The sequence below is a fragment of the Cebus imitator genome, unplaced genomic scaffold (genome assembly GCF_001604975.1).
Source record: "Cebus imitator isolate Cc_AM_T3 unplaced genomic scaffold, Cebus_imitator-1.0 Scaffold50, whole genome shotgun sequence".
Taxonomy (NCBI): Eukaryota; Metazoa; Chordata; class Mammalia; order Primates; family Cebidae; genus Cebus; species Cebus imitator.
This window is the reverse complement of record NW_016107365.1, coordinates 4745530-4772383: the sequence shown is the minus strand read 5'-3', so window position 1 is coordinate 4772383 and position 26854 is coordinate 4745530. Positions and strand designations below refer to the sequence as shown.

The following is a 26854-nucleotide window of genomic DNA, read 5'->3' as shown; positions in this document are numbered from 1 at the left end:
TTTTTTTTTTTTTTTTTTGTCTTTCGAGATGGGGTCTTGCTCTTGTCATTCAGGCTGGAGTGCAGTGGCATGATCTCGGCTCACTGCAGCGTCCACCTCCCAGGTTCAAACAATTCTCCTGCCTCCTGAGTAGCTGGGATTACAGGTGCACACCATCATACCTGGCTAATGTTTGTATTTTTAGTAGAGATGGATTTTCTCCATGTTGGTCAGGCTGGTCTTGAACTCCCGACCTCGTGATCCTCCTGCCTCAGCCTTCCAAAGTGCTGGGATTATAGGCATGACCCACCACACCCTTTGTCTTTAGTCTATGTGTCTTTACCAGTAAGTTGAGTTTCTTGTAGGCAGCATATAGTTGGTTCATTTTAAAAATCCATTCTGCTTATCTATATCTTTTAAGTGGAGTATTTAATTCACTTACATTTAAGGTTAATATTGATACATGAGATTTTCTTCTGTCAAGATGTTATCACTAGTTGTTTTATGGATTCTTTGTTGCTTCATTTTTTTTCTTCTGTGTCTTTGTGATTTGGCTCTGTTTTGTTTTTCTTTATGCTATGCTACCTCTAGGCTTGTAGAACAACTAAGGTTATCCTTAATAATTTCTACTGGCCCATTTGTTCCTAAATTTATTTGCCTCTTTATCCTTGGACATAAGCAGAAAGATTTTTTTTTTAAATGCATTATCCACTGGCATATAGTATATCTCCATTTTAACAAAATCATGACCATCTTTTCCTAACTAGAAGATTTTTTACTGGTAAGTCACCCCTTGCAAGTGTGTTTTTTACTAATTTTACTAATTGACTTACACTGTAATTTTTTTTTTTTGAGACAAGGTCTTGCTCTGTCACCCAGGCTGGTGTACAGTGGCACTATTTTGGCCCACTGAAGCCATGAACTCCTGGGCTCAAGTGATCCTCTAGCCTCAACCTCCCAAGTAGCTGGGACTAGAAGTGTGTGCCACTATACCCAGCTAATTTTTAAATTTTTTATAGAGAAGAGGTCTCACTGTGTTGTACAGACTGGTCTCAAATTCCTGGACTCAAGTAATTTCCTGCTTTAGCCTCCAAAAGTGCTGGGATTAAAGACATGAACCACTGTTCTGGCTGACTTATACCAGAATCTAATTAGTAACCATTCTTCACTTAGATCAATTATAAATTTATTTCTAATACACAATTTAAGAGTTACTCAGCGCAACCTTATTTATATTAGGAATTTTTTTCTCCCCAAAATATCACATACTCTTTGACCTTAGTTTCCTTTTATCTAAAATGATGGGGTTTCTAAGTTTCCCTCTATCTTTAATATTCAGTGAAGTTTGTCATTTAGTATACAAGTGGCCAACAAACATGAAAAAAAAGTTCAGTACCACTAATCATCCGAAAAGTACAAATCAAATGCACAATGAGATATCATTTCACACCAGTCAGAATGGCAGTTATTTAAAAGTCAAAAAATAAGAGATGCTGGTAAGGTTGTGGAGAAAAGAGAACACTTATACACTGTTGGTAGGAATGTAAATTAGTTCAACTACCCTGGAAAACAGTTTGGAGATTTCTCAGAGAACTTGGAACTACCATTCAACCTAGCAATTCCATTACTGAGTATATACCCAAAGGTACATATATTGTTCTACCAAAAAGACATGCATTTGTGTGCTAATTGAAGCATTATTCACAATAGCAAAGACATTAAATCAGCCAAGGTGCCCATCAGTGGTGAATTGGATAAATAAGATGTGGTACACATATATTATGGAATACTGTACAGCCATAAACAAGAACAAAATCATGTCCTTTCTAGCAACATGAATGTAGCTGGAGACCATTATTCTGAGCAAATTAATGCAGGAACAGAAAATCAAATACCACATGTTCTCACTTATAAGTGGAGCGAAACATTGGGTACATGTGGTCATAAAGATGGGAATAATAGATACTGAGACTACTAGACAGGGGAGAGAGGGAGGAGGGCAAGAGTTGAAAAACTCTCTGTTGAGTACTGTGCTTACTACGTAGGCGATGGGATGATTCATACCCCATGCAGTATATTCATGTAGTAAACGTGCACATGTGTCATTTGAATCTAAAATAAAAGTTGAAATTATTTTTTTTAAAGTTTGTCATTTGGGGCACATATTTCCATATGAAGAATATTAGAATGGGTATTAGGCTTCCATGCTAGTTTATAAACGCTCCTGAACAAGTAGTGTACATAAAATATAGTCCAACTAGAATGTTATTCAACTATGTCTAATCACAATTTATAATATAGTTTATAATATAGCCCTGAAGCAACTCCTACCCCACTTTTCTACCCTATCCTCCAGCAGTTTGTGGAAGGACAAGAGGCTGTATTAGATGGATTAAATCCGAGTGTCAGAAATTCCACATTAACATGAAAGTGGCTTAATCTGCACAACATCTAGATTTCTCCTGCCCAGTATGGTAGCTACTAGCTATTTTTGCTATTTAAATTTAAATTAGTTAAATAAAATTAAAAATTTCTTCAGTCACCTTAACTACATTTCAAATGCTCAAAAGCCACATGTAACTAATGGTTACCTTATTGGACAGAGCAGATATAGAACATTTTATTATTATAGAAAATTTGGGGCAGTACTAATCTAGCACTGAACCTCCCTATGCCTTCTTCTTACTGCAATGAAGGCAGCATATTGTACTTTTATGTCATTGTGTTTAGTTCTCTTGTGAGTACGAATAAGTTCAAATTGGATTAGTTTGCAATAGCCATATCAATTTTAATAAAAAATTTTCTTTACCTGAGTTGGAAAACTTTGTTTTGATAGCTTTTAATGTTTGGTAGTGGTGTTTTGTGATGAAAACAAATTATTCATCTTTGGTGTCTGTAGAGATAACTTTGAAAAAATGCTTTGTAGGCAGCTGAGATTCTACTACAGAATGGAGCAAACCCTAATCAAAAAGATAAAAAACAGAAGAGTGCTTTGGATGAAGCAGATGATGAAAAAATGAAAGACTTACTAAAATCTTATGGTGCTATTCAGACCAATAATAGAGATAAGAGTGATGGTATAGTCAATGGTATGTATGTCAATATTGCTACTATTTTATATAGAGATATATCTCTGCTTAGGAAAATCTTCTGATTTGTTGTATAAATTGTTTCATAAGTGGGATAGATGTGTTCTACGTTCATTAAACTCTTCAAAAGCCATTATTTATTTTTAGAAATTAGCATTTAAAAATATGGTTTAATTTATAGGTTATATGATCCTATTAGATGTTGAAATGAAACCTATAGCATTCATCAAACAAACATAAATCTCCCTAACATTGGGTTTGGGATAGAGATGTAATTGAAGCCATGCAGATCAGTTTATTTGTAGTAGGGCTGGAAAAAGGTGACATTATGCTGAAGATTTTGTGACTAAGATTTCATCACTTCAAAATTTGTAATGATTCATACATCAATTGGATTAATACCAATTTTTAAAGAATCTAGTATTCTGGTATACTAATTTGTTAAAGGAAAAATACTTGTATATGTGTAATATATATAACAGTGAAAAGAATATTTCAAGGAAATGTACAATCAGGCAAAATTTTATGAACCATTTTTAGCAATACTTTATATTTTATTAAGTATTGAGGTGAAGGAATTGTTCTTCCTTTTCCCTTATGCTCAAACCTTGACTCATAGAAGAAGATACTCAGAAATATATTTATATTCTCGCCATGAGAGAGAATGCTGGGGAAAGCAACTGTGTCACACACTTATCCCCTAGCCTACCAACATCCTTACCAACTGTTGATTTTCAAAGAAGAATTACTGATATAACTGGTCAGAGTGAAGGATATTCGTTGTGTTATATTTCACCAGTGGGCTAGATCATGGATAGGTCAAGGTCAAGAGTGATACAAATTTCTTCATTTCATTGCCTTTTACCATATAGTAAGTCCATATGGTCAAGGCCTTTCTTAGAGGCCCAGCCATTTCGCTGTCCCTCTTCACAGCTATACCTGAAAGTTCCCATGATTTAGATTGCTCAGCTTATCAGGGAAGCCTTGCATTTGGAGTTGTTGATAAATCTATTATAAAGTGATAGATCTATTCTCAAATATCTATTGTTTCTTGCTTCCTTGGTCAGGTACCCCAGAAGGATGAAGAATATAGGGTACAATGATAATACAGAGAAAGGGAATCCAGAATAGGAGTGGGGCCCAAGAGAACTTTACAGAGGCAATTAGTCAAGTCTTAGTGCTTAAGAACATGGACTTTGGAGTCAGATGAGATCTGGTTTCAGCTCTAGCTATGAAATTGGGCAACTTCCTGAACCTTTCTCAGTGTCACTTTCCTCTTCTGTAAAATGGATAGAATAAACTACCTACTTTACAGGTTCATATGAAGATTAAATAAGATGATTTATGGAAAGTTTTCGGCACCCAGCATGTGACAAGTGCTCAGTAAATTTAGCCATAAATAGTCAATGATGATGATGTGTGCTGTTTAAGATATTATAATATTTGTAGACTTGATGTATCCTTCCTATCCCCGTCACATTAAAGCTCAAAAATGAAGCTATGTTTTTACACATTCTTATTATATTTTCTAATTTTACTTTTTAAAGAAAAAATTCCTGCTGTTCGGTCTAAAAGACATAAACAGTGTTTTTGTGATGATGGCAAACCTGTTGATTCACCTTCCCTCTCATACCAAGAAAGATCAAGAGAAAGACTTTCTGCAGTGAGTAAAGTTAAAATTACTTCATTCTTCATCTTAGAAAATGCCATTCTTTGAGCTAGCCAGTTAGTTATTGGCTAATGGCAGTACTGTCCATTTTAATGATACAAGGATTGAAATTTTTTATCGTAAAAGATAAGATAGCTAACAGAATGGGCCCAGAAGTTATGCTGTGTGGTTAACTTTTAATTATCTGCTTTGAATACAGAACTATGGAGTAGTTACTGTCCTTTAAACCTAGTTTGAGTTCTTTGGCTACTTCTTGTCCATAGACACTGCCACTGTCATAAATGCGTCTTCACTCACTTCCATAAGTGTCTAGGAGATACAAGATGTAGAAAAGATTCTAGAATCCAAACAGAGAAGAGGATTAAGGAACCTAGTTTAGCTGTCCTCGATGCCTTATGGTTTATAGTAATATAATTTGCTTTAAAATCCACCATGGGAAGGTAGCTTTTGAAAAAAGAACATAGCAGTTGCTTAATAAAATATACACTGATTGATGGACGTTCTTGGTTTGACAAAAACACAAAGCTTAAATAGACACAGAATCTTAACCAAGGTAGCATCCTCAATGAAACATTATTTTGGATAAGTCTTGGCCCATGGTGTCCAAGACTGAGTACATCCACAGTATGAGCAAAGCAGAAAGGAAAGTTGGCACCAAAAGGTGTTTTCTTTATCCTTATCTGTGGATAGAGCTTAGCCTGGGCACAAGTTCTGGCCTTTTGTTTGCTTTTATAACCATAAATCGTCCACTATATAAAGTGGTAAACCTTAGTGGGGTTTTTTTTGCTTGTTTTTTTATATTTGTATTTTATAGTTTCACTGTGATGCATTTAATAAATGACAGTAGAAAGATTGCTTTACCAAATAAGTAGATGATTTTGTTACATACTTTTTTTTATATCTTTTGTTGGAACCAAAGTAAAATTTCAGGGCAACGTACTTCAAAAGGCTCAGAGGACCTACATGTTTTAGAAATGAATGTGTATTGAGAATATATTAAAGGATAGGTAATATGAGTCAATCCATCAGTCATTGTTAATGGAGTGATAGCTGTGATCCTACAATGTCAAACCATATACAAATATAAAAGGCATGCTCCTGCCTACAAGATCTCATTGTCCTGATGAGGAAATATAATGTATAAGATATTATTGTATTAGTGTTAAATTATGTAGCACTGAAATTCTTAATTCTGAGAAAAGGGAAGTCAGCATGGATTAGATAGGTCAGAAATTTCCTGTATGAGATGGGTTTTATATGATAATATTCACTATTTAGGGAGTTCTTTCTTTGTGCTGAAATTGTCCTTAGCATTTTAATGTGTTATACAATTCAGGCACAGAGAGGATAAGTAACTTACTAGAGTCACACAGATAGGAAGAGGTGAAGCCAGTATTTATACCCTGGGAGTGTGGTTCCAGAGCCCACTCCACAATTCACTTTTATAAGAAAGAGAAGGATCAGAGCAGAGTGAATTGAAAGCATTCCAGGCAGGAAGATTAGTATTGACAAGGGCATGTAAGAGTGGTATTAAGTCCCCTTTGTGAGTTTTTGAAAGCATTGTGTTTTGTATTTCTAAGATTATGTATAAGATTTTAATCATATACAATGAGAGTCATATGGCCTTAAAGTGAACTTGTTATATATATGTGCTTTCAATATTATGTGCTGATTTGTTTACTTTTTCTCTTACACCTATAATTTCAACAGAAGTTAGTGAGAAATTATGATTTATTATATGATTGCTACTTTTACATTCTATTTTCCAGGAGATCTATATAATTCAAAATATACTTGTTTGCTTTTGTTCAAATCTGCAACATTTATATAGTTAAGCTTATACAAAGTATGAGTACATTTTGAGCACAATGAGGAATGAGCGTTTTTAGGAATACTTTCTTTAGTATTTTATTTACTCTGTGTTTGTCAATGACATATCAGAGAGCATATCTACCCCTTTGTAATGAAGTTTCAAATATTTTTATCTGATAGCATCAGACCCTCAGTGCCATTCTACAAGATATAGAAGAAAAACAAGAAAATTTATTAGAGTTTGAAATAAGAAACCCTGAAGATGCAGGTAAATATAGACTCATACTCAAATATATTTTCAGATACCCAAGGTCATCTTCTTCTTAAGGTATATGTTTATTTCAAAGCTTAAGATAGCTGAAAAAGTGGTCTATTTTTACTCAAGAGGATTTAAAATGCTAGGAATTATTAATATCATTAAAAGTAGACTTAAAAAGTAAGTCTAAAGTAGACTTTTAATGATAGCTAAAAGACTTATTTTATCATAATGCAAACTGGTAGTTTGTTATTAGATAAAAATACTTCTATATGCAAAGTGTTGCTAATTTGAGAGACATTCAGAACCATCATCAGAGATAAGCTACTACCAGTGATATGTTTAGATAATCCTATGACAGAAAACGTAAGATTGTGACTGGAGATGAGATTATGTTACCATGCAGCTTGTCAGCTTCACCCAGCTATGGTAATCCTTAAAAGTAGATCAGAAATAGTGCAGCGGAAGGTGGTGCAGCAGTGACACAAGGAAAGCAAATCCTCATACTTTCAGAAGAGCACATATAACAGGTGGATGTCTTACTGCAAAGATATCTTCCTGTTTTCAAAACACTAAAGATTCAAAATAACAAATTAGACTCTGATCCCTTACCTAATAATCTTAATTTCTCAAACTTCAGTGAATATGTGCAAGCCCTTGATGACTCACATATATATTTTTTGAGTTATGATTTATAAGGTGGAAAGTAGTTCCTGACAAGTTCAGATCTGAATGTAAAAGTTAGTTAAAAGTAGTAGCTAAGGCCGAGTGCCATGGCTCAAGCCTGTAATCTTAGCACTTTGGGAGGCTGAGGCAGGCGGATTGCCTGAGCTCAGGAGTTTGCCACCAGCCTGGGCAACATGGTGAAACCCCGTCTCTACTAAAAAAAATACAAAAAATTAGCCAGGCGTGGCAGCGTGCACCTGTAGTTCCAGTTGCTTAGGAGGCTGAGGCAGGAGAATTGCTTGAACGTGGGAGGTGGAGGTTGTTAGTGAGCCGAAATTGTGCCACTGCACTCCATCCTGGGTGACAGAGCAAGACTCTGTCTCAAAAAAATAAAAAGTAGGAGCTAAAAGTACCTCATCAACCTTTTGTGTAGCAGGATATAACTGTTTATCTCTTGTCCTAACTCATGTTTGTATAGCCTTTAAAAAAATCATCTCTTTTAAAATTTTACACATTCTACTTTTCATTCTGACCTAACGTGGTACATGTTATGTTTTGAGGAAACTAATATTAAATAATTCATACCCGCAACAAAAATGTACAGTTAATATATTTATTTTATTTACTACATGTAATGTCTTTTGCATCCAAGATGATTATTCCAAGTCTATAATTTTTTCATTATGAAAGACATACAGATATACTTGGAGAAATAACAAAGAGAAAAATGCTAAAATTAGCTACTGTCCCACTACAATATTTTGTTGTTTTGTTTCCAAGTCCCCCTCCCCACACTTTTTTTTTAAGAACATAGTAATACAATTAGATCTCAATAAAACTGTTAAAAACATAGTTTTGATCATGCTAGATATGGTATTTTTGCATTCTTTTTTCCCATAGTCTTCATTCTTAGTGTTCAATAAATGTTCCACAGTTTCCCAAGTTTTTCCCTTTTTGTTGAACATTTGGATGATTTCGAAGTTTTTGCTGTTCTACAATATGTAGCTTTTTCTGGACTTATTATCTTCTCAGGAAAGATTAACAGAGTTGTAACTGTTGGATCAAATTATATAAGCATTTTAAAGTCTTGATTTATATTGATAAATTCTATTTTATATGTGTAGTACTAATTTTCAATTTGGAAGTGAAAATACTGGCGCTGCTAGCAGTGTACACGTTAGTGTCTTTGTGTACACTGCTGGTAGCACCAGTATTTTCATTTTAAATAACCTTACTAGTTTAATAAGAAAAATATGCCTTATATTTTCATTTGCCATGTTGCTTATTAGTGGTACTTTTTCATTAGTTTTATTCCCTATTTTAAGAACTGACTGTTTCTATTCTTTGTTTATTCATCAAGTGGATCCTATTTATATAATACAGTTACTTACCCCCTTTCCACCATAACTGCTGCAAATACTTTTTCAGCCACTTGTCTTTTTCTTTGTAATGTGTGCCAGTTTTTGTTTAAATATATACAATTTCAATTCTGTACAGCAAAAATTCATCAGCCTTTTATTTATTTTTTTGAATGCCTCTAAAATTAGGAACTTCTTCCCACCACTCCCAGATTTTGTAGTTTAATTTTATTCTGTTATAACCAATACATTGAATAATCATGATGCCTTTATTTTTGTCTTACTGCCTTAAAGAAGAATAGGTAAGGCAATGGGACCCTGGAGTTCTTGATGGTATCTAATTACTGACTGTGGTTAGCGCTGCCACTCTCTGGCAAGTGTTTAAAACTCAGTCTCTGGAGAGCAGTTTTCTAAGACTCTTCTGAAATTTCCCTATGGCTCATCATGCTGGAACTCCTATGATGTGGGCAGTACACATTGCCCTTTCCCTGTGCTGTCTCATTCTTTTCTCAGCTTCTATTTTTTTCTGATGGACTATCCTACACAGACTCTCACTCTCAGATGGAAGCCCTCATAGTCAGGGTCACAGGGCAGGTCTCACACCAAGTCCTCAGGACTTTTGCACCTCAGGCCCACTGTTTAAAGGGAAGACAATTACTTCTCAGCTCAGCAGCAACTTGCTTTTGGCCTTGCTCTGGTAGATCCTCATTCTTTGAGGTCTCTAGGTGTTCAAGAAGGAAGCCAAATGCCAATTTATTGTCACCTCAACTGAGGGTTTAGTTAAGTTCTCTAAATAGTCTATGAGGAACAGCCCCCATTAGGCTTGAGGCAAAGGAGAGAAGCCCCTTACCCATTATTCTTGCTGCTGAGCATGCAGATTCCCACTCAGGTAAGCAACTGCTCTCTAAAGAAATCTCTTTTCAAACTCACCCTCCTCCACATCTGACACTTGTTATAGCTTTGATCTGGCTGAGGGATCTGAGTAATGAGTCCCATTTTGTACATTTCTTTGAAAATTTTTCTTATAGAGGCCTTGCATTCACTTTGCTATCAGATATCAACCGAACTACTTCAACTGAACTGAGGCAGAAAATTGCCATTGTTAACATTTTATATATTTTTCCCTAAGTATTTTAATGTTTAATTCATCTGAAATTTTTTTTGTTTGCAAGATAAATATGTTCCCCATCCCGTATTACTATCCCATTTACTCATCCCTATTTGTGGAATAATTTCTCTCATCCTCTCTGTTTTGTAATGTCTAATCAAATATTAAAATCTTACACATATTAGGATAGTTGTAGATTCTTATTAATATATCATTGATTAATATCACCTTTGATGAAGTAGTATGTGATACCAAATTATATGTAAAATATATTTCTGTTGTCTTTAGAGAAACATACAGAATATTTTAAGTTACTGTGCCATGTTATTTTTACCTGTGGTTTAAAATTCAGTTGGAAAAGCTGGTATGACAGGCCATATAGACTTTTAATAAACAGTGTCAAATCTGCTGAACAAAGTTATGTCTAAATTCTTATTGATTATACATGTTTTCTCCCTTTGTTAGCATATACATCATATTGTGAAACTAATCCGTAGCCACAGCATTAGGGCAATAGAAACTGCTCTGGGGACACTGACTCAATACTTATCCAGTCATTTGTCTGATTTGCCAAGAGAATTTCTGAAACAAATTCTACTTCTGAACCTTATGTCATTTTCTACCACAGATTTTCTGAAGTTACTTCATCCAGGAAAATGTGCATTGGTCCAAGAAATTAGGAAAACCTTTAAGAAACAAAGCCAAAAGTGAAAGGAATAAAAATAGCTTAAGAGAATTAAAATATATGCATTTAACCTTTCCAGTTTCCTACGTGGGAATCTGGATTTGTACCTAACCCACATTTATGTATAAATCCTGGATTTGTGATGGGGGAAAGGTCATTATGCCTTTACGTGGAAAGCAGAGGAAGAAAGGAAAATTTACGTAATTATTGTAATGGTGGTTTGTAAGATCTACAGGTGACCTTAGGTTTCATATAGTACAGTGGAAGTATTGTTGTAAATGCAAAGAACAAGAACTAATAGCATGATTCTATTTTTTAAGTATATATAATGTATAATTATATGTAGTATAATTATTTTAAATAAATATATAACACACATTTTACACACACACATATACACACACACCCTAAAGTATTAACAGTAATTTCCTTTGTGTAATACATTAGAGGACAGTGAGGTGAGTAGAGACACTCTTACATCTTTATAAATATTTATATGGTTTGAAAAAATTTTACAATGTTAATGTATTCCTTTTGTATTTAAAAAAATAATTTTAACAGACAAAATATCTTCCTTTACTACCTTCATTTCACAGGTAAGAAAGCTGACCATAGAAGTTACATGACTTATCTAGGATCACAAAACTTAGTGGGACTAAGGCTGGCCTGGATTAGAACTCAGGCTGGCCTGCTCTTTTACAGTATTCTCACTTATATACTTCAAGGCATTTCCATAGATTGACATTGTTAAATAAGCCTTAATGGAGATATCTGGGCCATTAATATTGGGGAAGAGGATACGGCATAATGGCTTTTTAAAATTAACAGTAGGGCTTATTTCTGTATGACCAAATTTGACATTCACTGTCCCTTAGTTAGCTAACTTTTTATTGTCCTGTTTCTAGAGCAATACATTGAAAAGATGTTAAAGATAAAAGAGCTTATGGATAATGTGCTTGCCAAGCAGAAAGCAGAAAGGGATGATCTGGCTAAAAAATACAGGTGAGTAGAAAAAAAAAAGAGTGCTTTTGAGTTTCTAGAATTTATCCATTTTAACTGCAATAGTTGTCTAGAAATTCTTAAGAATACAAACATTGCTTAGGACCAAAAAATGACTTTATGAGGTTATCTAATCTGAAAATTATACTTCCCAGAAAGGTATTTTTCTACATTATTACTTGAAATAGTCAGAAAAGAACATTTCAATATCTGAAGTTGTCCACAATGGAGAATTTTATGAAAGCCTTTCTGGTTATGAATCTCACAGATAAATTTCTTTCCTTAGCACACTCAAATTTTCTACATTAAAAAATGTTTCTTTTTGCTGTCACAAATGTCCTTCTAAGCAGTTAATCAGTTGATTAATTTTGTGTTTTATTGTATTTCTAAAATCTCAAGGTCCTTAAAGAGTTTTATCCTGATTATATTGGTTATATACCTCTACTCATATTTTGTTGTGAAAAAAATGTTGTATGTTTTTTTTTTTGTTTGGACATTATTTTTTCTTAGTTTTTAATTGACTTAGCTACTTATGTTCCCTATTCTTTATTCACATTCAATTTTCTAAATATGTCCTTATATGTCTTCTCTTATAATCATTTAATGTCTATTACATATTTAATTTTTTTCTGAACTTATTTAAAAAATCAGTTTTCTATTTTTATTTTTAATCCCCATTTTGCCTTCTTCTCCTGTGAATAGCTAACATAAGTTCAAAATACAATACGGTAATTACTTGGGGAACTAACATTTCTCAGGTCTAGCTGAAGTATGATTATTCACAAAACAATCTTGTTCTTCCATAGCTAAGAGAACCTGAGTAGAACTTTCAAATTGTACTTACTAATAAACAGGTAAGCAAGCCCCAAATTTAAAGAATGATGGCTCTCCTTAGCCACCAATTGCTACCTTCCAACCAAAGACTAATAGATATTTAGATAGATGACCCAAGTTTTGCTTGTCTTTTAGGGTTGATTCCTAATTGATAATAATGATATGAATATATAATCTGGATAAACTTACTGTCACCTCCTTAAGAAAAGGCACACTTACCTTAAATAAAGGAATCAGATTCCTCTCGAAGTATTTTGCACCAACAGGCAGCAGGTGGTCAGATTTAAAAAATCAAAGGCAATAAACTGCAAGATAGAGTTTTGTGTATTTTGAGGAGATTAAAACTGAGACAAAGTATCTTTAACCTCTAAATGACTGCATTAAAAAGTTTTCTGCTGTTACTACATTTTTTTTCTCTTTCTGTTTCTTCCTATAGGGTATCCATAGAGTCATTTAAGCACGGAGCCCTGAGAGAACAGTTGGCCAACTTGGCTACAAGACAGAAGAGCCTTTTAGCTGTGGCAAAAAAACAGAAAAAAATAAGCCTGAAAATTCAAAACTATAAGAATGTTACATCATTGTCTTGTCTTAGTTTAAGGAAGCTTCCACCCAGATCAGAAATCTTTAGTGAAAAGGACAGCCAAGAGCTCACCAGTCTAGAAAATTTAGAGCATCCCCAATCAGTTTCACTTTCTCCCGTTTGTGGAAGCATGCAGGAAACACAATTGTCTCTGGAAACTTGGAACTACAGCCAAAATACCAACATTTGTCTAAATTCAGAGGCAGTGATAAGGGGAGAATTTTCTGGAAATGAGATGATTTCTAAACAAAATATCAGTGATTGTACCTTGGATGGTTTATCAAAATCCAGACATTCAGATGGCACTGAGATTAAATTTTCATCCCAACCCGTTGCTTTTATTGGTCAAACAGAATATTCACAGAAAGAGAATGATCTTATAGAAGCTACAGACAAAGACCATGAATTCTGTAGTCCTTCCCTAGTAATTGGCAAATTGAATATTTCAGAAACTGCAAGTATCCTTGCCAAAAGTGATGCTCATCCATCAAATGTTATCTGTGATCAGGACCTTTCCAATTATGACCCTAAAAGAGGAAACAGGAAAACAACTTCCCAGAAACCACCTAGGGGGACATCAGAATCCCTGGCACATCAAGGGATTGCTGCCTTAGGCAGTGACACAGTGAATCAGATGAAACCATATCTTAAAAAATCAGTTTCTGCTGTTCCACATGCAGATGACAGTCAGATCTCCTCTTCCTCCAGATCTGGGCAACGATATACTATAAAAAAGCCTTTAAACTACAGTACAGCTCCTAAAAAGAAATGTATTCAGATAAAAGATTTGATATTACTAGGAAGAATTAACCCAGGAAATAACATTCTGGAATTCAAAACACAGGTATTCTATATCTTTTTCTCTAAAATCATGCAAATTTTGTAAATAAGTGAGTAAATGTTGCTGTCACATAGTATAGACATTTAGCTCTGATTAGGGAAATGGGGTTTTGCTGGGCTTACTGAATGGAGGGACACAACCGTTGTATTCTAGCAAGTGAATTAATGTTTCTGGAATTGCCCTAATACATTTATTTTTATTTTATTTATTTTTTAATTTTAATTTTTAGTTTAAGCTTCAGGGTACGTGGACAGGATGTGCAGGTTTGTTGCATAAGTAAACGTATGCCATGGTGGTTTGCTGCACCTGTCAACCCATCACCTAGATATTAAGCCCAGCATGCATTAGCTATTTTTCCTAATGCTCTCCCTCCTCCCACCTCACTCCCCAAAAGGCCTAGTGTGTGTTGTTCACTTCCCTGTTTCCATGTGTTCTCATTGTTCAGCTCCCACTTACAAGTGAGAACATGCAGCATTTGGTTTTCTGTTCCTGCATTAGTTTGCTGAGGATAATGGCTTCTAGCTTCATCTATGTCCCTGAAAAGGACATGATATCATTCCTTTTTATGGCTGCATAGTATCCCATGGTGTATATGTACCACATTTTCTTTATCTGTTCTATCATTGATAGGCCTTTGGGTTGATTCTACATTTTTGCTATTATGAATAGTACCTCAGTGACCATACACGTGCATGTATCTTTGTAATAGAATAATTTATATTCCTTTGGGCCTATGCCCACTAGTAGGATTGCTGGGTCAAATGGTATTTCTGGTTCTAGATCTTTGAGGAATTGCCACACTGTCTTCCACAATTGTTGAACTAATTTACATTCCCACAGTATAAAAACATTCCTATTTCTCTGCAGCCTTGCCAGCATCAGTTGTTTCTTGACTTTTTAATAATCACCATTCTGACTGGCATGAGATGGTATCTCCTCGTGGTTTTGATTTGCATTTCTCTATCAGTAATGTTGAACTTTTTTTCATATTTCTTGGCCACATCAATGTCCTCTTTAAACCTGACAAAAACAGGCAATGGAGAAAGAATTCCCTGTTTAATAAATGGTGCTGGGAGAACTGACTAGCCATATGCAGAAAATTGAAACTGGATCCATTCTTTATACCTTATACAAAAATTAACTCCAGGTGGATTAAAGACTTAAATGTAAAAACCCTAGAAGAAAATCTAGGCAAACCATTTGGGACATAGGCACAGGTAAAGATTTCATGACAAAATCACCAAAAGCAATTGCAACAAAAGCCAAAATTGACAAATCGTATCTAATTAAACTACAGAGCCTCTGCCCTGCAAAAGAAACTATTATTAGAGTGAACAGGCAACCTACAGAATGGGAGAAAATTTTTGCAATCTATCAATCTGACAAAGGTCTAATACCCAGAATCTACAAAGAACTTAAACAAATCTACAAGGAAAAAAAAATGATCCTATTAAAAAGTGGGCAAAGGGCATGAACAGACACTTCTCAAAAGAAGACATTCATTTGGCCAACAAACATACCAAAAAAAGCTCAACATCACTGATCATTAGAGAAATGCAAATCAAAACCACAATCTCATTTCAGTCAGAATGATGATTATTAAAGTCAAGAAATAACAGATGCTGGTGAGGTTGGAGAAAAATAGGAATGCTTTTACACTGTTGGTGGAAATGCAAATTATTCCACTTCTTTAAAACTATCAGGCTTTTTGTAAGGCTTAGCTCATATCCTAGAGAATATTCCATGCACAATTGAGAAGAATATATATTTTCTTCTTGTTAGGTGAAGTTTTCTATAGATGCCTGTTAAGTCTAATTGGTTTATAGTGCCCTGTTTAAGTCTTCTTTTTCCTCATTTATCTTCTGCCTGTTTGATCTATACAGTAGTGCCCCCTTATCTGCAGGGGCTATGTTCCAAGAACCCTAGTGGATGCCTGAAACCACAGATAGTCCCAAACCCTATATACTATGTTTTTTTCTATATATACATACCCATGATAAAGTTTAACTTGTAAATTAGGCACAGATTAATCATAACTAATAATAAATGAAATGATTATAACAGTATGCTAGCATCACTACTGTTTAGCTTTGGAGATGTTTTAAAGTTATATAAAGGTTACTCACACACAATCCTCGAAATCTAATAACGTAGATATCTACCAAGTGACTGATGGGCAGATAGCATATACAGTGTGAATACTCTTGACAAAAGGATGATTCACATCTTGGGCAGGATAGAGTGGGACAGTGTGAGATTTCATCACACTACTCAGAAGATCATGCAATTTAAAATTTGTGAATTATTTCAGGAATTTCTTATTATATATGTTTGAACCACAGTTGACCATGGAAAGTGAAAGTGCAGATATGGGGACTACCATACATTATTGAAAGTGGAATATTGAAGTCTTTTACCGTTGAACTATTTCTTGCTTCATTTCCGTTCATTTTTATTTCATGTATTTTCATTCTGTTTTGTGTTTTAAGTGCATGTGCTTATAATTGTTATATCTTTTTATGCATTGAGGCTCTTAGTATTGTAAAATGTCCCCTAACATCTCTTGTAACCATTTCTCTTTTAAGGTCTAGTTTGTCTGATATTATATAGCCATTCCAGCTTTCTTTTGGCTGCTGTTTGCATGATATACTTTTTCTATCCTCTTACTTTCAATTTACTTGTCTCCTTGAATCTAAAATCTGTCTCCTATATGCATTATATAGTTGGATCTTATTTTTTTAATCCAGTCCGATCAGCTTTGCCTTTTGATTAGGTTGTTTAATCCATTAACATTTCATATTGTTATTACTATTGTTGGATTTATGTCTTCTGTTTTACTTTTTGTTTCAATATACCTCATGTCTTTTTGTTCCTCTGTACTTCCTTTATTGCTTTCTTTTGCAATCGGTGAATATTTTCCAATGTAAAATTTTAATTTCTTTAATGACTTTTTTCATCATATTTTTTGAGTTGTGCATGCAGTAGCTGCTCTAGGACTCAACATTTTTGCTATCAGAATCAGCTTCAGATGTATTATACTAACTTAATTCTAGTAAAATATATAAATGTTACTTCTGTAGAGCATTATTCCTTTGTCCCCTTTTTATGATATTATTGGATACATATTATGTTTATAAGTTTATAAACCCAACAACACATTGATATAATTATTGCTTTATAAAATATTGTGACGAAGAAAGGAAAGCAATACATATTTATAGCTTTTGTTGTACCTACCTTCTTATTTATCCTTTCTGGATTATTGCATTTGTTTTTGTAGATTTGAGTTACCATGTGGAGTCATTTCCTTAGCCCAATATAGCTTTGTTCCCACCTACCTCTTTTGTGCTGCTATTGGCAAACATATTACATTTCTATTAGTTATAGGCCCAGCACTAACTTCTGTATCTATCGTTTTTTATAATTGCTTTTTAAAATCTGTTGAGACAAAAGGAGGAGAAATATGCACTTATACTGTTTTTATGATACATAATTACCTTTACTTGTACTATATGTTTTTTGATATGGATTCATATTAGCCTATAGGATCATTGGCTTTCAACCTGAAGAATTCCTTTATTATTTCTTATAAGGTAGATCTCTTAGCAACCAATTTTCTCAGTCTCTCAGAATGTCTTTATTTTGCCTTCATTTTTAAAAGAGAATTTTCCTAGATACAGGATTCTTAGTTAATAGTTTTTTCTGGTATACCTGGAATATGTCATCCCACTGCCTCTGGCCTCCCTTGTTTGATAATAAGACAGCTGTTAATCTTCTTGAGGTTCCCTTGTAAACTATGAGTTATTTTTCTCCTGCAGCTTTTAATATTTTCTCCTCATCTTACGACTTTTGGCATTTTTACTATGTATCTGTGGATCTCTGCATTTATCCTACTTGAAAGTCATTGAGCCTCCTGAATGTGTAGATTAATACATTTCAGTAAGTTTGGGAAGTTGTTGTTGTTGTTGTTGAAACAGAGTCTTACTCTGTTGCCCAGGCTGGAATGCAATGGTTTGATCTCAGCTCACTGCAACCTCCACCTCCCAAGGGTTTAAGCGACTCTTCTGCCTCAGCCTTCCAAGTAGCTGGGATTATAGGCACCCACCACCATGCCCGGCTAATTTTTGTATTTTTAGTAGAGACGGGTTTCACCATGTTGGCCGGGCTGGTCTTAAACTCCCAACTCAGGTGATCTACCTGCTTCTCCCTCCCAAAGTGCTGGGATTTCAAGCATGAGTCACTGTGCCAGGCCAGCTTGGGAAGTTTTTAGGCATATATTTCTTCAGTATTTTCTCTGCTCTTTTTGCTTTTCCTCTCCTTCTTATGCATATATTAGTATGCTTAATGATGTTCCATATTTCTCTGAGGCATTTTCATTTTCTCTTTCCTTTGTCTTGCATAATCTGTATCAGTGTCTTCAACTTTACTAATTCTTTCTCTTGCCAGTTTAAATCTGTTGAGAGGGAGCGACTATTTTGTTTCAGTTATTTTACTTTCCAATTTCATAACTTGTATTTGGTTCTTTAAAAAATTTTTTTTTTTCTTTTTTATTGATATTCTGTATTCAACATGCCCTTGTCATCATTCCTTCCTTAATGTCTTTAATTATGGTTTTCTTTAGTTTCTTGACCATGTTTATAATAGTTATTTTGAAGTCTTTGGTAAATCCAGTGCCTGGTCACTCTCACAGGCAGTTTCTCTTGCCTGTTTTTCCCCCAGTGTATGTGTCGTACTTTCCTGTTTCTGTGTATGTCTAATAATTTTTTGTTGGAACTGAACATTTCAGACAGTGCATTGTAGCAACTCTACCCTACCTTCTCTTAGACTTCTTATTGCTATTTGTTTGTTTAATTACTGGCTAGATTGTTTTGGTGAAGTCTGTTTTAGTGAAGTCCCCACTTCAGTGCTAAACTTCCAATGTTGAGCTTCAGGGACTAAGGCTCTGGTCACCTCTTTCCCAGACCTCTCTGACCACCCATGGCTCTTAAGCTCCACTTACTGCCCATTGACTGTTTTATTGTTTTCAACAATGTCCTAGGGGCACAGATTGCTCTACAGACTAATCAAGCAAAGGTAAGCTCCTTTGAAGGGATAGTTCTTGAGGTCAGGGTTTGAAGTTTATTATGAACCTAGGAAAGCTCCTGCAAGCTCTTTTCCCAGTTGTCTCTTGCAAACTAGCCAGCCTACAGTTTAGCCTGTGTCTCAAATGAATCTACCAGTCTACTCACAATTGCCTTTTACCACAACTTCTAGTTCTGATAGTGCCCTTGAGCTTGAACTTCTTCATGCTTTGTTGCAAATGAAGTTAGTTCCTTAGGGAGGAGATTAGGAGCTGTTTTACAGCCTGCTTCTCTTCCCAGGCAGAATCTCTGAACCTCGGTCCTGGAGCTCAGGGTGGGGACAATGGTGATTTTTCGAGTGACACCCTTGTTTTAGGAGCTGAGCATTCAGTAGAGGGGAGGTAGTAGCTTCCTGTTTTTTCAGCTTGCCTCTCCCAATGTGAAACCACCACCTTACAAGCCAAAGCAAGGGCAATTGGGATCCCAGCATTCTCACTGGTGCCATGCCAAAGGTGAAGCCTCTGTCTCACCACTCAGAGCTGAGCAGGAGAAGGGAGCCTCCACCCTTTGGCTATAGTTGCTGGCAACTTGGTCTTAGCAACAGCAGCTGGGGACAGAATGAGAAATGCTGAAGTTATGCCCTTCCCAGGAAGACAGCCCTGTAACAGGGAGCCCTGTAGTATTGACTACGGCAATCTGGAGTGGAGTCTCCATTTCACAGGGCTGGGAGTGGGGAGGGAGAAAGCAGTCTTGGTTCAAATACCATCAACTCTCAAATTTTTAATCTGATTTTTGTAGATTTTGTTGACTAGATGGTTTTTCATTTGCTGCATGCCCCTATGATCATTTCTAGATACATTAAAATATAAGCAAAAATTTATCAGGTGTTAGGGTATATCTAGTCCTTATTACTTTGTCATGGCCAGAAGCAAAAGTTCACATATTTCAACTATTTTTGACCCAAACTTTTCTTTTATTTTTCACTTCAGGAGACTACCCACAAAGCCAGTATTTTATTGAATGGTAAACTTAAGGTAGAAAGTGGTCAGATTTATAAAAACCCAGTCACCTGGCTCAAGGATCTTCTGGGAGGCAACCGTTATGTGACCTGGAATTATGCCTGGAATAAGGTAGGTCATTCTTAAGTTTATCTTAAGGAAATCTGAAAGATCTCCAAACTAGGTTTGTCATCATATGTTCATTCTGTATATGCTACATGCATATCACAGAATGAACACATCACTTTCTCCGACAAGTCCTGTTGGCCAGAATTCCCCATGGGCATGGTTGCATGACTGCACCTTCCCTTTCTTATTCCTTATCTAGTCTCTGAACTTTAATGCCTTTAATCTTACCATTTCATCTCTTGAGGGATTTTAGGTCTTTGTAACTCTATATGGAAAATTTGGAACCACTGGTGTATTGGTAACTTAGTTAATATATGTTATTATTCTAATGAAGTAAAGAAAAATCTGCTAAATACAAAAGAAATGGGCAAGAGGCCTTAAGACCCACAGAAATTATCATGTATTTTTATGTTTGAACATGTCCTTATCCATGAATTGCCAGCCCTTCAAAATGAATTACTTTCATTTAGACCTCCTAGACTTAGTAGCCTCCCTCTCAGTTCTGGCTTCTGAGTTATAGGCCCAGTAATGACTGATGTTCTTGATGTCTAGTGTTCATCCACCTCCAGATGTTCATGGTACCACTTCAGGGACAGTCTTAAAATGATTCTTCAGAAAAGTGTGAATCTTCAGACATCTGCCATGACTGTTTCAGGGACTAGAAGATACGCTCAGCCTCTGCTAACCATTACAGTAAACCTCAGTGTACAAGTAATAGGAGGCACAGCTTTCCCTCCTCTTTTCTGTTTAACTCAGGTCTGCCCATCCTCTCTGCCAGTCCCTGTTGCTCCCGAAAGTCTACATTCTGTGTCCCAGATTCTGTGCCCCAACTCTGCATTCTGGTCTCCTAGACCTTGTTGGCAGGTGCATCTAGCACTGTTTCAGTTTCTTCACTTACATCAGCACATTCTGGATTCTACCTGCTGTATAGTCTCTCTGACTTCTTATTTTCCTAAAGTTTGTTTTTATTTCCCTCTCCTGGAGTAATCAGGCCATCTGCTTTCAGTTCATCTTAGCCCCTTTGCCCAATCCTTTCCATAGATTCTTAATTCATATCTGATTGTTAGTAATTAATATCTTGCCCATGAAAATCCCTTTTTGTTACAAGGTTTCTTAAACTTATGATAGATTATACTGCTCTGCTAAAACTGAGTCTTTGCTCACAGTACAGATATCATACTGAATGCTGTAGCTTAGGTTCTTTTGAGCTCAACATGCCTATGACTATGCCTATGCTACAGTGTGCCTGCTGACGACTCCATTTGCCTACTGTTTCTCCATGGGGACTACTGTTCTTTCCTGCCTTTGAACAGCTGGCTGTGACCTCATTTGGCCCTTACTCTGTACTAATGCCTCATTTACATACCTCATTGCCTCTAGTATTTTCTCATAGCCATGTCAATTAGAATCGTACATTTAACACCTATGTGATAGAGAAGCCACATGTAAATGTGGGCACTAAAATTAGGGCAATTCTCAGATATAACATATTCCTACAGATTATCTAAACAGGCTTATTTTCTTTAGATTGTCCAAAAAATGAAAGCAGAGTTTTAAAAATTACTGCAGGCACTGATATACTTCTAGTAAGTACTTCTAGTAAATATCCCAAGCTGAGAAACATTACCCTAGTGATTTTCTTTACAATATTTAAAAGGCTCTTTTAAAGTTTACCACAGAAACCTCTGCCTCTTCTTGTCTTGGAGTAACTCCTGAATTCAGTCACTTGTTGATGAAAGGAGCTTTTTGCTATGTGGGTAAATGTGAACATTTCTACTGACTAGTTCTGAGAGTGGTGGTGGGGGTATGGGACCAGGAGTGTTTAGTGGTCAGGCAAGGAATCCCAGAAAACTAGGTGTTGCTCTGCATCTGACAGAGCCAGTAGGTGCAGAGATGACTCAAACCTCCAACCCAAGCAGCTGATGCACAACTTTGCCAAGGAAATCCTGATGCTTACTCACAGAGGGCATCACTGACTTCTCTTCTGCAGCCTCCCAGCTGTTGGACAACATTCTGGTATGGCAGAGTGATTTGCAGGTGGGAGGCAAAAGACCAAGCCAGTTCCTGGTTCCACTCTTTATAAGTTATATTATCTGGGCAATGGTTTTCAATAACATTAGAATCACTTGAGGGCCTTTAGAAACTACTAGTGCCAGTAGACTCCAAGCCCATAGCTTCTGATCTAATAGTTTAGGTGAGGACCAAGTGGCAGTATTTTAAAAAGCATTACAGGCAATTCTAATGTGCAGCCTCAGTAAGAATGATTGATCTAGGTTAAGTCATTTAACCTTTCTGAACCTCAGCTTTCTTATGTATAAAATAAATAGAGCTAGGTGGTATCTAAAGACCCTTTCAACGTAGAGATTATGGAGCTTGAATAGCACTGTATGGTTTATAAAGCAGTTTTACACAACAACTTTATGAGACAGAAAGATCAACTATTATTTCTGTTCATGGATGTGAAAACAAAGGTTTTGGAGGTTAAGTGACCTGATTTAGCCTCAAGGCCAGCAAGAACCAGGACTAGAACCTGACCTTCTGATTCCCTGTACATTATTTTCTGTATCTATAATGGCACGAGAGAGGCACACATTCCTTTCATTAGAAACAGGTTGCTCTGAACTCGAAAGATCATACAGTATCATCTAATCACCTTTATGAATGTATACAAAGCCATAGTCATGTGCAGCAACTATTTCCCACTTCCGCAGGAAAAATGCCTTTCTGTGATACAATGGCAGTATGAAAATCGTAAGAATCATAAGAATGGCAATGACAGTTTATTTTTGTAAATACTCAGCAGTGAATTACTACAGATGAAATGTAGGCTGCTATTTTCAGCAGTGATTCAAGGAACACTAGACAGATCTCTTCTGCAAACATACTTCCCATCCGGATGCCTCACTGTATTTCCACCCTTTCCACTCCTTTGGATTTAGTGTTGACTTTTTTCTGTGGTTACACTCACCCCCTCCCCGCAACATACTTTTTAAGAAAAAGTCCTCTCACAATCGTGATTAGGAATATCAAGATATGGAAAGGTTGGGGTGAGAACATAGAAACTGCTGGAAATGGTTCATCTGGACAGACAGACAGCCTCATTCAGGCAATTACACTCTCAATGTGTCCTAAACCTCCTATGAACCCAGCTTCTACTCAGCTACATTTTAGAACAGAAAGAAGAAGGAAATGGTTAGAGATGTGGACGTCTTTTAAAAAACAAATATCGAGGAGTTTTGAATCCTGAAAATATAAATAATGTGAAGGTCCTTTTCTTGCCTTTAGCTACACAGAGTGTTGGGAGTGTGAAAAAACAAGAGTCTGGAATGCTGAGGTTGGTACCATGAAGGTACTTCACCTGCATCATCATTTCCATAGAAACAGCTTTTCCAAGGCAGTTTTTGCACTTTGAAACTACTCTCTGTCTTATATTCTGAATTCATAAAGAAATATTTTATTTGGGAAACATTTTTATTTTCTTAGTCACAATGTATTTTGTGTTACAATGAATTTAAAAGAAAACCTACAGTTTTTTATTGGTTTCTTTGCTCTTTTTCCACCCTGAGATAAAAAGCAATTATTCTTTCCTCCTTCTCCTCTTGGAGCAGTGAAACTTTGTTAAGACTGACTTCTTAAACCTTATAATAGAATTAAAGTAGCCATTTGATCATCCATTAACAGATTTTTTTTTCTTTCTTTTTTTATTTATTTTGTTGTTGTTGTTTTTGAGCCAGAGTCTCACTCTGTTGCCCAGGCTGGAGTGCAATGGCCCAGTCTTGGCTCACTGCAGCATCAGCCTCCTAGGTTCAAGTGATTCTCCTGCCACAGCCTCCCAAGTAGTTGGGACTATAGGTATGCACAACCATGCCCAGCTAATTTTTTTTTTAATTTTATTATTATTTTTTAAATTATACTTTAAATTCTGGGATACATGTACAGAGCATGCAGGTTTGTTACAAAGGTATACATATGCCATGGTGGTTTGCTGTGCCCATCAACCCATCATCTACATTAGGTATTTCTCCTAATGCTATCCCTGCCCTAGCTCCCCACCTCCTGACAGGCCGTGGTGTGTGATATTCCCCTCCTTGTGTCCATGTGTTCTCATTGTTCAGCTTCCACTTATGAGTGAGAACGTGCAGTGTTTGGTTTTCTGTTCCTGTGTTAGTTTGCTGAGAATGATGGCTTGTAGCTTTATCCATGTCCTTGCAAAGGACATGAGTGCATCCTTTTTATGGCTGCATGGTATTCCATGGTGTATATGTGACACATTTTCATTTGGGCTCATTCCAAGTCGTTGCTATTGTGAGCAGTGCTGCAATAAACATACATGTGCATGTGTCTTTATAGTAGATTGATTTATAATGCTTTGGGTATATACCCAGTAATGGCATTTCTGGGTTAAATGGTATTTCTGGTTCTAGATTCTTCAGGAATAGCCACACTGTCTTCCACAATGGTTGAACTAATTTACAATCCCACCAACACTGTAAAAGTGTCCCTATTTCTCCACATCCTCTCCAGCATCTGTTGTCTCCTGAGTTTTAACGATCCCCATTCTAACTGGAGTGAGATGGTGTCTCATTGTGGTTTTGATTTGCATTTCTAATGACCAGTGACAATGAGCTTTTTTCATGTTTATTGGCCACATAAATGTCTTCTTTTGAGAAGTGTCTGTTCATATCCTCTACCCATTTTTTGATGAGTTTGTTTGGTTTTTTTTCTTGTAAATTTGTTTAAGTTATTTGTAGATTCTGGATATTAGCCCTTTGTCAGATGGATAGATTGCAAAAATTTTCTCCCATTTTGTAGGTTGCTTGTTCACTGTGATAATAGTTTCTTTTGCTGTACAGAAGCTCTTTAGTTTAATTAGATCCCATTTGTCAATTTTGGCTTTTGTTGCCATTGCTTTTGGTGTTTTAGTCATGAAGTCCTTGCCTATGCCTATGTCTTGAATGGTATTGCCTAGGTTTTTATGGTTTTAGGTCTTAATATTTAAATCTTTAATCCATCTTGAGTTAATGTTTATATAAAGTGTAAGGGAGGGGTCCAATTTCAGTTTTCTGCATATGGCTAGCCAGTTTTCCCAGCACCATTTATTAGATAGACAACCCTTCCTCATTGCTTGTTTTTGTCAGGTTTCTCAAAGATCAGATGGTTATAGATGTGTGGCGTTATTTCTGAGGCCTCTGTTCTGTTCCATTGGTCTATATATCGGTTTTTATACCAGTACCATGCTGTTTTGGTTACTGTAGCCTTGTAGTATAGTTTGAAGTCAGGTAGCATGATGCTTCCAGTTTTTTTCTTTTTGCTTAGGGTTGTCTTCGCTATATGGGCCCTTTTTTGGTTCCATATAAAATTTAAAGTCTTTTTTTTCTAATTCTGTGAAGAAAGTCAATGGTAGTTTGATAGGGATAGCATTGAATCTATAAATTAATTTAGGCAGTATGGCCATTTTCATGTTATTGATTCTTCCTAACCATGAGCATGGAATGTTTTTCCATTTGTTTGTGTCCTCTCTTATTTCCTTGAGCAGTGGTTTGCAGTTATCTTTAAAGAGGTACTTTGCATCCCTTGTAAGTTATATACCTATGTATTTTATTCTTTTTGTAGCAGTTGTGAATGGGAGTTCACTCATGATTTGGCTCTCTATTATTGGTGTGTAGAAATGCTTGTGATTTTTGCACATTGATTTTGTATCCTGAGACTGCTGAAGTTGCTTATCAGGAGATTTTGGGCTGACACGATGGGGTTTTCTAAATATACAATCATGTCATTTGCAAACAGACAATTTAACGTCCTTTCTTCCTGTTTGAATACCCTTTCTTTCTTTCTCTTGCCTGATTGCCCTGGCCAGAACTTCTAATACTATGTTGAATAGGAGTGGTAAGAGAGAGCATCCTTGTCTTGTGCTAGTTTTCAAAGAGAATGCTTCCAACTTTTGCCCATTCAATATGATACTGACTGTGGGTTTGTCATAAATAGCTCTTATTATTTTGAGATACGTTCCATCAATACCTAGTTTTATTTAGAGTTTTTAGCATGAAGGTTGTTGAATTTTATCAAAGGCCCTTTCCGAACCTATTGAGATAATCATGTGGTTTCTGTCATTGGTTCTGTTTTATGTGATAGATTATGTTTATTGATTTGTGTATGTTGAACCAGCCTTGCGTCCCAGGGATGAAGCCAACTTGATCATGGTGGATAAGCTTTTTGATGTGCTGCTGGATTCAGTTTGCCAGTATTTTGTTGAGGATTTTTACATCAGTATGCATCAGGGATATTGGCCTTTTTTGTTGTGTCTCTGCCAGGTTTTGGTATCTGGATGATGCTGGCCTCATAAAAGGAGTTAGGAATATTTTCTAAATAGGAAAGGAATATCCTTTCCTATTTTTTGGAATAGTTTCAGAAGGAATGATACCAGCTCCTCTTTATACCTCTGGTAGAATTCAGCTACAAATCCATCTGGTCCTGGGCTTTTTTTTTTGGTTGGTAGGCTATTAATTACTGCCTCAATTTCAGAACTTGTTATTGGTCTATTCAGGGATTTGACTTCTTCCTGATTTAGTCTTGGAAGGGTGTATGTGTCCAGGAATTTATCCATTCTTCTAGATTTTCTAGTTTATTTGTATAGAGGTGTTTATAGTATTCTCTGATGGTAGTTTGTATTTCTGTGGGATCAGTGATGATATCCCCGTTATCATTTTTTATTATGTCTATTTGATTCTTCTTTCTCTTTTTCTTTATTAGTCTGACTAGCAGTCTATTTTTTTTTTTTTAACAGCTCCTGG

General features: G+C 35.8%; 1 protein-coding gene across 1 annotated transcript in view; it reads left to right on the top strand.

Moving 5' to 3' along the window:
- The window catches only part of ANKRD31 (ankyrin repeat domain 31), a 165933-nt gene that overhangs the window by 118944 nt on the left and 20135 nt on the right, over window positions 1–26854 (top strand). The window contains exons 18-23 of the mRNA XM_017527656.2: window positions 2906–3068; window positions 4616–4731; window positions 6730–6817; window positions 11528–11624; window positions 12892–13879; window positions 19926–20066. Of these exons, the coding sequence (XP_017383145.1) occupies window positions 2906–3068; window positions 4616–4731; window positions 6730–6817; window positions 11528–11624; window positions 12892–13879; window positions 19926–20066 (1593 nt within the window). The remainder of the gene's footprint in view (window positions 1–2905; window positions 3069–4615; window positions 4732–6729; window positions 6818–11527; window positions 11625–12891; window positions 13880–19925; window positions 20067–26854) is intronic.